A 12,404-nucleotide genomic window follows, 5' to 3' on the forward strand; every position below is an offset into this window, starting at 1 on the left:
GTGGGCCGCCCTTCTGTATGGCAGTCAGAACTGAGGCAGGAGACCCGTACGCTGGTCCCTATCGCTGGTTTGGTTTACTTTGGTGTGGTGGCCTGCACTGCTTTCAGACCGTATCTACTCTGGGAGATGGTGTGACCACTAATCCCTGTTTAGCATATGAAAATGCTTCCCTGGGGTGTGGGTCGTGGGCAGTCTTCCTGGGCAGTCCCTGCCCCACGGACACTCCTCCTGAGGGCTATTGCGTAGCCTGTGCCCCACGGTCATGGGAGCTGCTCCCAGAACCAGGTGGGGTGACATGGCTTGCCCAAGGGCAGCAGGGCAGGAAAAGCCGATGGAGCACCAGGCGAGAGCAGAAGGGGTGGCGGGAGGGGCCATCGGAGGGGCTGGGCTCTGAGGGCAGCAGCCCCCAGGACGGTGTGTGAGGAAGTGCATCCAGCGGCTGCAACGCCAAGCCCAGCTGCTGGGCGGCGCCCACGGCCCTGGCTGGAGCCCGGGCTGACACAGCCCCTGACGGGGCAGGCTGGGGGGACGGGAGGGCGGGGGCAGCCGCACCTGTCTCCCGTGCCCTCATGGTCCTGACTGAAGCGCAGGGCTTCCTGCCTGTGGACCAACGTGCCAGCTCCTGCTCCTGCCAGGGCGTACTCCTCCCGGCCGGCAGGGAGGGCGGAGAGGAAAGAGGGCTTTGCAGGCTCTAAATCAGAGCCGTCCTTTGCGGGCCTGGCCGCAGCTGAGGGCAGGGGAGCTGGGGCAGGAGCCAGGTGTGCACCTGAGGCTCTGAGGGAGAGAGACCCGGGCCATGTCCACCCGCAGAGGCCGACACATAGGTGAGCGGGTGGGGGGTGAGGCGGGGCCCCGACGGGGGCTGAGGTGCCAGGAGAGACCCTCAGAGCCCGACCGGCATCTGCTGCGTTGACTGAGAGGGCTCGGGAAGAGCACACAAGGGTCCGAGACCCCACAGGTGGAGAGGGCTGCGCCACGTGCCCAGCTGCGCATGTTCCGCTTTCAAGAAGAGTTCCCGCGAAGCTGTGGGCTGAGCCCACGGTCCTGGGGACCCTTGGGATACACACCAGCGTTGGGGGCTGGTGGCACCACACCGCCCCGCCCCCCCCCCCCCCACACACACGGCAAGGGCACAGTGAGCCTCAGTGGGTGGACCCCACTCCTGCAGGGGCCCCTCAGGACCCTGGGACACACACCGGCATTGGGGGCTGGCAGCGCCGCCCCGCACACACCTTAAGGACGGGCGCTGCGGCTCCAGCCCAGGGCCCAGCTGCCGTGGCACAGGTCGCCAAAGGGACTCGCAGCCAGGCTTCCAGAAGGTTCTTCCTTTGTCCCCACCTGAGGCTGCGGTTCAGACCTTACCCAGGTGAGAGCTGCTGATGCCTTCAGAACTTGTGCTCCAGGAAGGCGGGCGGCCCCTAGCCCTGGGACTGCATGCCCAGCTTTCTGCCGCCCCCAGCCCCTCCTCAGCCTGCTGCAGGGAGACGGGGACCTGAACGCTAGGCAGTTTTCCAGGTGGAACAAAGCACACACCCAAAGCCTTCATTCCTGCAGGTGGGAAGGCTACTACAGAAGGAGTAAGAACTATTTTGGGGTTAGGGCCAGAACTAGGGTGAGGCAAGTAAAGCACCTGCCTTGGGCACAAAACTTAAGGAGCACCGAAAACCTGGGTAATCAAGATAAGCGATATTTTAATGTCATTAGTGACCCAAATGCCGACAATTCTCACAGGAACATCGGCCATGGCTGTGCCCCGGGCCCCCTGGGACGACCGAGCAGCATCCCTGCCTGTGGCCCGTGCCGCGCCGCCAGGCCGTCTCCTGGGGCCACAAGCTGCTGCTACACTCCGTGTTACCGACAGCTGCTCCCCCGCCACTGCGTCCTGTCTTGGTGGTTGGCCTTCCTCCCCAGATGTGAACACTGCTGGGATCCAGGCTTGGGACAGAATGCACAGATCATTTTCCCCAGTAACATGTCTGAACACTGATTCGACCATTCGCTTAGAAGCAGGCATGGGGAGCTGGGCTCCAGGCTGAGGTCAGACAGACAGTGGCTTCTGTCCTCAGCCCCACGGCGGTAAGAACAGCAGGGCTCACTAAGTGCGCACCAGATCGCAGACGGCTCCCCTCGTCGCCGGGGAAGCAACTGCTGGCTCCTCCAAGCCCGCCCTGGCCCCCAAGGGCGGGGGACAGGCTGACCTCAGCAAGAGGAGCCTGGCTGGCAGAGGGCCAGCCCCGGCAGGCAGGTCTCAGGGTCCCAGCCAACACCATCTCTTGTTGATGAGGCCCCCTAGCCAGTCCTGGCACACAGGCTCCCACAGTGAAGTCAAGCTTTATTGCCACACTGACGTTCTGGCCCGCTCATGGCGGCTCTGTGCAAAGAAGCCAGCTCCCCAGGGAGACATGGCAGGAGGGGCGGGGGCTGAAGGAGGGAGGCCCTCAGAGACCCTCACTCCAGGATGCCCTGAGTGGTATCCAGCCCCGGAGCTCGGGGGCTGGTTTGTACTGAGAAAGGACTCATCCCCAGGTGAGCCTCTCGGGGCCCCAGGCAGAGTGGAGGGAGCCTCTGCAGCCACTGGGATGACCCCGGCTCCCCGACGGCCCCGTGTGCAGCGGTCAGCAGTCCAGGCCAATGGACACCAGCAGCTCTTCCAGCACCCGCAGGCGCTGTGCAGCCTGCTCCATGGCATGGCAGGTCTGCACCAGGCTGCCCATGTGGAATCGGATGTCGTCCACCAGCGGGATGGAGTCCGTCTCCTGCCGGCCGGCCACAGCCGCGGCCTCCTCCCGCACGGCCTCCACAAAGTCCTCCTGCTGCACCAGCTGTGGACAGGCCGGATCAGGGTCTGTCCTCCACCCAGGCCCAGCCGCCCGGGGCCCACACTCACCTTCTCAATGACCCTGGCCATGTACTTGGTACACTGGTCCTCCAGGCGCGCAAGGCCGAACAGCTTGGCCACGCGCCACACCCCCACCACGCTGTCCTCGTCCAGCAGCTGGGCTAAGCTGCGGCCACACAGCTGCTTCAGGCCCGGCAGCAGGTACATGTCGGCCACGCTCAGCACATCGTAGGCCAGCTCGGGCGGCAGCTGCAATGACAGAGGGTGAGGGAGGGCGCCTGGGGACTGAAGACGGGGCCCCTGGGCTCACAGCGCAGGCTGGCTGGGCCCTGAGACCGGCGCCTGCTGCTGCTGGGCAGGCCCCTGCTTGGGCGTCCCCTTGTCCAGGAGTGGCGGTGACGGGAGCCTGCGGAGGGTGCTGTCCCCCGAGCCCTCCCGGTGGGGTGCTGTCCCTGCCCTGGGCGTCACCGCAGAGGAGAAGCCCTCCTCCTCAGCCGCTGTTTCTTGGGGCCTCTGTGACGGTGACTGCACGCACGCCGGCTGCCTTCGGGGCAGCTGAGGGCATCCTGGGGTCCCGGCGCGCTCTGGCTGGAGGAGCAGCCCACACGGCGCACACTCCCCTCGACAGTCAGACGTGTGACGCACCTCGGTGTGGTCGCTGTACACGTAGTACAGTACGTGCGTGAAGACCTCGGGCGAGACGCTGTGCAGGGTGACGGCCGGGAGACCGCCCGAGGCCTCCAGCTGCTCGCTCTCCTGGAAGTGGTCGTCCAGCAGGGCCCGGAAGTACTCGCTGCGGCCACAGAAGAAGGCCTGCGGGAGGCTGGGCTCAGGAGGGGCTGCCCCGGGAGGAGGGCTGGGCGGGCGTCTGCAGGAGAAGCCGCGTACCTTGTGACAGAGGAAGTCGTAACCGCCGACACGGAAGCAGACGTCAGGGCAGCTGCTGAGGCCATCGCAGGGGAAGGGCAGCTCCCCGAGATCGCCCTGGGGGGAGGCGGGGCAGCCTCAGGGCAGGCAGGAGGGAGAGCGCCCGGCCCGGGCCCCTCCTAGCTCACCCTGGAAGGTGACGCTGCTCCAGGGTCAGTTAGACACGAGAGCGCCAGGCTCTGGGTTTAAGCCGCAGCCCAGGGCGGGGCCTTACCCGGAGCTCAGGGGGCAGGGCGCAATCAGCCAGTAGGGCCAGGTCCTCCCGCAACTGCGGGTCCGCCTGGGGGGGCTCGATGGTCAGCACCTTCATGCACACGCCCGGCTTAGACGCCTCTGCGGGGAAGAGCGCGGGTTCATGGGGTGGGCGGCCCGCAGGTGCCCGCCCGAGCCCAGGGCCTGAGGGCGGAACGGCCCCACTCACGCTTGGCCTCCAGGCCGCCAAGCAGGCCCCATAGCTGGCACTGCCGGGCCAGGCGCTCGCAGTCGCTGACGTGCTCCACGCCGACGTCCAGGCAGCCTGGGTGTGGGGGCAGCACAGGGGGAGACTCAGGGACTGAGGAAGCCCTCGGCTGCCCCCCAAACCCCCAGGAGGTGGGTGGTCCATCTGCCCAACCACTGGCTACAGGGCCACCATCCGACCTCTCAGGCCCCAGGACAGCAAGAGGGCCTCAGACCGTGGGTGGACGAGCTGACCGAGGAGGCAGCTGGACCATCCCGCCTCAGCAGACGAGCCCCAGAGGGAAACGGCGGCCCCAAGCCCACGTCTGCTGCCCTAGCCCCTGCCCATCGAGCGCGGCTCACCTGTGTACAGGTACTGCAACAAGGCCCCGAAGGCCACGGGGTTGATCTGTGGGCAGAGACAGGGTCAGGGACGGCCACGCCAGGCGCGCCTCCCCTCGCGCCCGCTGACGCACCAGGGGGTGCCTGAGGACCACCGCGCTCCTGCCCTTCCACTTGGTGTCGAGCATGTGGGCGAAATAGGTGCTGCGCGCGCCCAGCACACCGCGGTGCGCCCGGAAGGCCCTGCCGTGCACCACGAAGACCACGTCGCTGTGGAGGCCCTGCTCCAGGAGCCTGTGGGCGGGGCCAGTGGTGTGCTCAGAGTCCCGCTCAGCGGAGAGCCCGCCCCCACAGGCCCCGGCAGGCAGGCTCACCGCAGCAGGAAGCTGTAGTAGAGGTCCCGCCGCCAGAAGGAGGCCGTCACCTGCCTGTAGTCACGCAGCGCCCGGCGGATGGCGTCGCTCTGCGCGCCGTAGAGGCAGCGCTCACCATCGAAGGTGTTGGCCTCGCAGCGGGCTCCTGAGGGCGGCAGAGCTGCCCGTCAGCGGGGCCTGGGACTGCCCGCCACGGCTGGGGACGGGGAGCTGCTCACCCCACCACACACAGACACACACAGGGCCCCGGGACCGCCCTGCCCCCAGCACCCTCCCCGCCAGGCCCCAGAGGCACGCCACTGAGCACAGACACCCTGGAGGCCGGCCTGGCCTATGCTGGGCCCCGGGGAGACACCCCAGACAGAAGGTCCCCTGTCCGCAGAAAACGGGGCTTCAAGGGGCAGAGGAACACACACAGGCTAGCAAGTGAGGTCAGGGGCTCTGAAGAAAACTAAGAAGGTGAAGGCTGGATGTGGTGCAGCTGCCACGGGGTGGCCATGGAGGCGCCGGGGCAGACGAGGAGCAGGGATCTGAACCAAGCGAACCCCTGGGAAAGAGCCAGCCGAGCAGAGGGAACGGCACATGGCCAGGCCCCGAGGAAAAGCAGTGGTACCTGCGGGGGCAGGCCGGGGGCAGATGGGCACACTTCACGGGGCAGCTCGGACACAGCCAGGTTCTCCAGCTCGCGGGAGGCGTGGCTGGGAGGCCCTGCGGGACTTCACCCCGGTCAGACTGGCCTCCCGGGCTCTGGGCAGATGCTGAGCTGGGCCCCGGAGATGGGAGTCGGGGACCGGTTCTGAGAGCACCCCTGAGGGGTGCAGGAACGTGCCCACCCTGCACTCACCGTTGGCCAGCAGGTAGAGCACCAGCTCCTCGTGTCCACAGAGGCAGGCGTAGTACCTGAGGGGATGGGGCAAGGGCGCCGTCAGGCCCGCCCGCCCACCCGCCCGCCTCCCCCTGGCCCGGCACTCACAGCGGGGTGCTGTCCCACTTGTCCCGCACGTTCACCTCCACATCTCGCTGCTCCAGCAGGTACCTGGGCAGAGGGGATGGGGGTTAGATAAGACCTGCGGGAGGGGAAGGAGGGAAGCCTCCCCGGTGAGGGCAGGTGAGGCAGAGACAGAGCAGGACAGGCGCTGAAGGCCAAGCAGCCAGGTCAGGGTGTGGGCGTGGGAGTGTAGGCCTCAGGGGCCTCAGCGCGGAAGAGGCTGAGCACCGGCTGACAGCGCTCGGAGGGTCCGCCCAGCAGGAGGCCTGCAGGGTCCCGGAGGCGTGGGAGTGAAGTGACAGACTCCAGAAGGTGGGCGGCAGGCGGGCGGGGGTAGGGAGGGCCACTGAGGATGCCCAGGCAGGAGGGACCCAGTGTGTTCTGAAGAGCACCAGGCTTTGGAGGCTACCAAGTAAACCCCAAGTGGCACCCGACCTGGGGAGGAGCCTAGCGAGACAGCAGGACTCGAAAGTCGGGACTAGCCCCGGGGAGGGCTCCAGGGGAAGACGGAGAAGGGAAACATTAGGCACCTCACCTCCCAAGCAAGCCGCACCCCCTCCGGCGCGGCCGCGGTGACGGCGCTGACAGCGCCCAGGCTCTCCGACAACCGGAGCCTGACTCCGGCCCCAGACGTTCCCAGCACCGGTCCGTGGCTCATCAGAGTAGCCACGCCGGGGGTCCCAGGCCCGCCCCCAGGGTCTGACCGCCGGGCCCTTCCCTTCTCTCCACCCTCTGCTCCTCCTCCGGGCGTCCGCGTCACAGTCCTAACCCTAAGCTCACCGGAACCCCGGGACAAGTCACGCCAGCACCCGCGTCCCCGCTCGGAGGAATTCCTCGACCAGAAGGGCCCTGCTTTGGAGCCCGGGCGCCGGCTGGGGGCGGGGATCCACGCCTGGGCCGGCCCGTGCCCTCCCCCAACCCCCAGCGGGCGCTCCGTGGACCGCCCCCGCACCCTCGCGGGGACCACGCGTCCTCACCGCACTCGGCCCACGTCCCCCTTCCTGCAGCTGGAGAACAGATCGCAGGTATCCATGGCACAGATGCCCCGACGCCGAGCCACCTCGGGCGGCGGCGCCCGCCGGATATCAACACGCCCCGCCCTCCGGATATAAACACTCGCCGCCCGCCCGCCCCGCCCGCTCCCTAGCGGCGCCTGGCGACCGGAGGACCGAGAGGAGGGGAGGGCCGAGAGGGCAGGAGGCGGGCGAGGGGGGAGGCGGCGCCCCGCCCGCAGCCCACCCGCCCCTTCACCCCCGCCCAGCACAAGAACGAGTCGCGCAGGGGACGCGGGCCGGCGTGCTCTCCGGACGGCTTTAATGGGGTCCCGGGGCGGCCTCGAGGGGCGTCGGGCGGGGGCGGGGGCGGGGCCGAGGTGCGTCCTGAGTCAGGGAAAGCGGGGGGCCCTGCGCCGAGGGCCGGGCGGGGCACAGCCCCTCACAGGTGCGTGTCCTCCTCGAACACGTCCGAGTCCTCGGGGTCGCGCTTGCCCCCCATGAGCGCGCTCCAGCCCCCCGGGCCGTTGACGGCGCCGCCGCCGTTCAGGCTGGGCTGCTTCTCTTGCATCTCCGACTGGCTGTCGCTGGCCACGTCCAGCGTGGGGTTGTCGTGGCAGCCGTTCTCCACGAAGCGCAGCTCCTCGCCGTGCGACTGCGGCGGGACGGGCCGCTGGACGAGCGCGCCGAACCCCGCGCCCCCACCCCGGCCCTTCGCCGGCCCTGACCCCGCGGACCCTGACGACGCAAGGCCCTGGTCCGCGGCTTCCCCAGCTCTAACCCTTTCAGATGACCCCTGAGCCTCCCACCCAGCAGCCAGGGCCCCCACCCCCGGACAGCAGCGGACCCCTTTCTCACCACCCACGCCTTCTAAAGGGGTTCCTCCTGGGGCTGCGGCCCAAAGCCCACGCCCTGCACCTCCAGCGCCTGAGGGAGGCTGGTGCCTTCCTCTGCACAGGCGCCTCACTGCAGCCACCCCCTCCCAGCCCGAGAACACAGCCTCAGACGGCCGACCTGCGGGCACCCCCCCAGGGCAGCCCCCGGCCCGCCCCGCCCGCACCGGCCGGCTCACCACGTGTTTGAGCTTGGGCAGCCGGCGCTGCCAGCAGTTATAGAGAAGGCCGAGCACGATGATGACCACGCAGAGGGCGCCGATGACCACCAGCACCACAAAGAGCGTCCCGTAGTCGCTGCGCACCTGGCTGGCCCGGGCCTGGCAGCTGCTGGTGGTGGAGTAGTTCCGGATGCCAATCTGGGGGTGGGGGAGGGGCCCGGTTCCTTAGCTGGGGCCCTGGGGTGCCGGGCTCCCCCAGGGCCTATAGGGCTAGGGCTCAGGGATGGGAGAGGGCCCTGCCTGAGCCCACCACCCTCCCGGAGGGCCCCAGACTCCTCTAGCAGGCCTGCAGTGGCTCTGACGCAACTGTGGTTGATGTCCGGCCCCACGCCCACCTGGGGGTGCCCAATCCCCAGAGGCCGCCATGAACTGGCTGTCACAGACCACACTGCCCCACCCACGTGGGTGCAGACAGGGCAGCTGGGGGCCTGCGCACTTTCTCCACTGCACACCTGCCCCACCAGGCTCCAGAAACTCAGTTCCCACCTTAGGGTGGGTGTCCACGTCCTGGGCTGCCCCCAGCCTCCTACTCCCGCTGGGATGCTCACCAGTGTCACTGAGCTGCCCAGCGCTCCCACACCGTGCGCTGTCTCGGCGGGGCAGCCGGCCCTGGCCAAGCGGCTGATGTGCCCCCCCCGCCCCTACCCCCTGACTCTCTCCAGTCAGCGTCTCAGGCCCCGGGAGCAGAGAAAGTGAGGTGCCAACCCCAAATGACAGGTGCCGGGGTGGGCAGGGGTGCCGCCTGCAGAGCAGAGACCCGGGGGGCCACTTTCTGCTGCAGACCTTTCCAAGGCCAGGAATCAGCTCCTCTTCCTGTGAATGACCTGTGCATTTCCAGTGCTTTTCCACTTTTTACGTTATCAAGATTCAGTTTTTCCTGCTGGATTCACCACCAATGCACACGTGAAAATCTGCCCACTTGTGTACTTCCAAAGACCCAGCCCAGGGACTTTCCTGGTGGTCCAGTGGCTAAGACTCAGCACTCCCAATGCAGGAGGCCCGGGTTCCACCCCCGGTCAGGGAACTAAACCCCCGTCATGCCACAGCTCTAGATCCTGCACACGGTCATCAACCTTGGAGATCACAAGCGCGGCCACTAAGACCCAGTGGGGCCAAGAAAACAACACATGCATATTTTACAAAAGTACTCTTTGCTAAAACAACAATAAAGCCCCAGTGTGCCTTTCTGCCAAATCCATCTGAATGAAGCGTCTGGTAAAGCCAGAAGACCCAGACCCCTGGGTGGGAAGAGGCAGGAGGGCCTGTACACAAGGCGGAGCCCACCAGCCCCGCCCTGTCATGAACCCCACAGCTCACAGCCAGCCCCGCCCCCAGGTGGTGCAGACATGGTGTCTCATGGGACGTCTGCGGCAGAGCCCGGCTGTGCCTTGGGTGGGGGCATCTCCTCTCTGCTGTCATCTAGATGGGCACCAGCAGGACTCAACAGGGCTTCTTTCCTGCTCACAACCCCGGTTGGCAATGAGCCCGAGGGAGAACCCAGTCTGGCCCTCAGCACTCCGTGCGCTTATCGAGAAGCCCCACAGCAAGACGGAGCCTCCCTGGCCCCGCCCTTCTCGGCCTGGCACGCAGGAGATAGGAGGGGGGCCCACGGCACGCGTACCTCAGCTCTGCCGTGGACACTCCAGGCCCGTGGGCATGAAGGGGATTGATAAGGGCCTGGATGCCCGTGAGTGGATAGGGCCTGGAGGACACGGGCTGTCCTCAAGGGGGGAGGTAAGTAAAGGTGCATCCGGCGGGGCGGGGGGGTGTCTGCCAGCCTGTCCCCTCAGCCCAGGTCCCCAGGAGCGCATGGTGACCCTCCCACGCCTCTGGGAACGTGTGGTGTTCCCTCGTCCACCAGGCTCTGCAGGATTCCTTGAGCAGACACGGTGCTTCTCCATTGCTCACCCAGGGAATGCCACCCACCCTCCCAGACCCCCGAGGCTCCCTCTGCTCTGCGCCCTCTCCTGACCACCCCGCTCCGTGGCTTGGGTCCGCACCTGCCATCTCACGTGGCTCACAAGGCGGCTGCGGGTGACTCCATGCCCCTCGGGGGCTGGATCAGGCCGCGCCCCGCCATGCCTCCACCACCCTGCGCTCTTACCTCCTCCAGGCTCCTGCGGATGTCGCCCAGCATGGACAGCACGTCTTGCGTGGGCACCACGCCTGTGCAGAGGGCACCGTCAGCACAGCCGTAGCCGCCAGGCGCTCAACCCCTGACCCTCAGACCCCCGCCTGCGCCCCCGCAGCCCCTCCCTCCTACGCGGCACATAGGCCTGCAGTCCTCCCGACCAGATCCGCCCCCCACCCCCCCACCCCACCTCTCCATGACCCACGAGGTGGGCCCTGCAGAGCCCCGAGCCTCGCCCCGCTCACCCTGCTCGCCCACCAGCGCCATCAGCAGGTGTTGCTCCTTCTCGCTGGGCTTGCTCAGGGAGATGTGCCAGGCGCCATGGCGGCCGCGGCCATGCCGGGGCAGCACGCCCTCCACTAGGGCCAGGAGCTGCAGCCCCCGGTGCCGCCGGAACACCTCCTGAGGGCGGAGAGAAGTCTCACTCGCTGGGAGTGGCACCCCCGAGCCCCTCCCACCTGGAAAGGGCCGTGGGGGCTGCCCAGAGGGGCTGCTCCGGGAGCCCCGGGGACCACGGGGGACGGCGGGGGTGCAAGTCCCGAGTCCACCTAGTCCTGCCTTGGCCTCTCGCCCCCAGGAGGGCGAGCATGGGGCCTGCCTAGGGCTACTCGCAGGTGAGCTGGGGGAACAGATGCACCCACACAGGGCCCGAGGGGCCACATGCGGCAGGTGACAGAGAGCTGGGACAAGCCGGAGGAGAGGGGGCAGGCAGCCGCCCCAGGCCGGCCCTCACTGCAGAGACAGGGCCCAAAGTCAGGGAGTCAGGGAGGACGTCTGTGCCCTGGTGGGCTGCAGCGGGAGCGGGAGGACTAGTAGAGGCGCCAGAGCTCTGGGGCCCTGGCTGGGGGCGGGGGTGGGGGCGGGGAGACCTCCTTCCCACCTGACACTCCTCTCCTGCTTAGGTCTCCTTCCCCTTGTGCACAGGGAATTACACAACTTAAGACCAAGCGGCTGGCGGCAAACAGGAACTCAGCACGCACAGGAGGCCTTGCTCCTGACTCCCAGCCAGTCACTGTCCCCATGGGGCCCCCTGGGAGAGACCCTCGCCAGGCCTGGTGGTGCCCCCCAGCAGCCCCTCCCCTCTCGGACACGGGCGGTCGCCACCCCCGGCTCCTGCCTCTCTCGAGCGCCCGGTGTTGGAGCTGCCACCCGTGTGGGCCCCAACCCTTCTGCTGGAGCCCAGGCTAAGCGGCGAGGCTGTCACACCCGCAGGACGACGTGCTTCCTGCTGTCACGGCACGTCCAGGCACGGCTCCTACCAGCCTCAGACTCGCGAGAGGCTGGTGCCTGGAGATGCCTGAGTGAGCCAGAGGGAAGCCCCAGCCCCCGGAACGGCTGCCACTGTCGGCGTGTGTGTGCGCACGCGCTCGTGTACATGTGTGCACGGGGCCCGAGCGGGGCGTGTGTCCTGGGCCCCCTCGTGGGTGAGGGTCGCACACCGCCTGAGCACACCTCACGTGTTCGGGGCCCACATGTCTGGCGGGCTCAAGCCCGAGAGCCACAGGGTCACCGCGAGGAGGCCGGCTGGCTCAGCCTAACTTCGCACCATGCATTCTGTAGATGGGAACTGAGGGCAAAGCACTGGCTTTGGAATCCTGTGTGGGTTCACATCTCGGTTCTGCCACTTGTCAGCTCTGTGACGTTTAGCAAAACACTGTTCCTCTCTGAGCCCCAGTTTCCCATCTGAGAATGTGGGCACTGGTCCTAAAACGGCAGACTTTCTGTGAGGGTTAAAAGTACTTTTTCAACCACAGGTGCGGGGACAACTGGGTGTCCCAAGAAAAGAAAACCACCCCTGGACTCATACTTCATACCCACACCAAAGTCCATTTCAGGTGCATTTTACATGGAAAGCTTTCAGAAGCAAGCATGGCCTTGGAGTGGGCAAAGATTTCTAAATTGGACCCCAAATTCCTAACCATGAAGGAAAAAAATTGGTAAGTTGGACTATTTTATGGTGAAGTTAAAAAAAAAGGTCTTCCACTTATCAGAGGGTTCTATCAAGAGGGTCAAAAGGCAGCCCGCAGAGCAGGAGACGCTCGCACCATATACACAGAACGGGGGCTTCACATCCATGATGCATAAATGATTTACAGACATCAATAAACGAAGTCAGCCAGCCCAGTTGCCAAGTGAGCAGAAGATCTGATGAGCTACTTCACAGAAAAGAGGCTCAAACACGTATGACAAGTCGTTCAATCTCACTGATCATCAGAGAAAAGCAAAGTAATCCACAAAGTGAGGCCTGCAAAATGGTTA

General features: G+C 66.6%; 2 protein-coding genes across 3 annotated transcripts in view; both read right to left on the reverse strand.

Moving 5' to 3' along the window:
• Positions 1-2,315: 2,315 nt before the first annotated feature.
• On the reverse strand, positions 2,316-6,997 carry ABTB1 (ankyrin repeat and BTB domain containing 1). 2 transcript variants are annotated; one of them, XM_055557624.1, is made up of 12 exons: positions 6,886-6,997; positions 5,894-5,956; positions 5,765-5,820; positions 4,921-5,065; positions 4,681-4,840; positions 4,568-4,613; positions 4,188-4,283; positions 3,981-4,099; positions 3,728-3,823; positions 3,485-3,652; positions 2,888-3,088; positions 2,316-2,822 (listed from the first exon to the last, which is right to left on the reverse strand). In XM_055557624.1, exons 1-12 carry the CDS (start codon positions 6,939-6,941, stop codon positions 2,616-2,618), a joined length of 1,413 nt encoding a protein of 470 aa, XP_055413599.1. In that variant the 5' UTR covers positions 6,942-6,997; the 3' UTR covers positions 2,316-2,615. The 2 variants fall into 2 exon arrangements, with proteins under 2 accessions (XP_055413599.1, XP_055413598.1); XM_055557623.1 differs by having other exon boundaries at positions 3,485-3,823.
• A 204-nt stretch (positions 6,998-7,201) lies between these two features.
• Positions 7,202-12,404, reverse strand: part of PODXL2 (podocalyxin like 2) — a 40,579-nt gene continuing 35,376 nt past the window's right edge. The window contains exons 5-8 of the mRNA XM_055557622.1: positions 10,391-10,547; positions 10,119-10,180; positions 7,973-8,152; positions 7,202-7,555 (exon numbers count right to left, since the gene is read on the reverse strand). Of these exons, the coding sequence (XP_055413597.1) occupies positions 7,343-7,555; positions 7,973-8,152; positions 10,119-10,180; positions 10,391-10,547 (612 nt within the window). The 3' untranslated portion in view covers positions 7,202-7,342. The remainder of the gene's footprint in view (positions 7,556-7,972; positions 8,153-10,118; positions 10,181-10,390; positions 10,548-12,404) is intronic.

Source organism: Bubalus kerabau, chromosome 20 (genome assembly GCF_029407905.1).
Source record: "Bubalus kerabau isolate K-KA32 ecotype Philippines breed swamp buffalo chromosome 20, PCC_UOA_SB_1v2, whole genome shotgun sequence".
Lineage (NCBI taxonomy): Eukaryota > Metazoa > Chordata > Mammalia > Artiodactyla > Bovidae > Bubalus > Bubalus kerabau.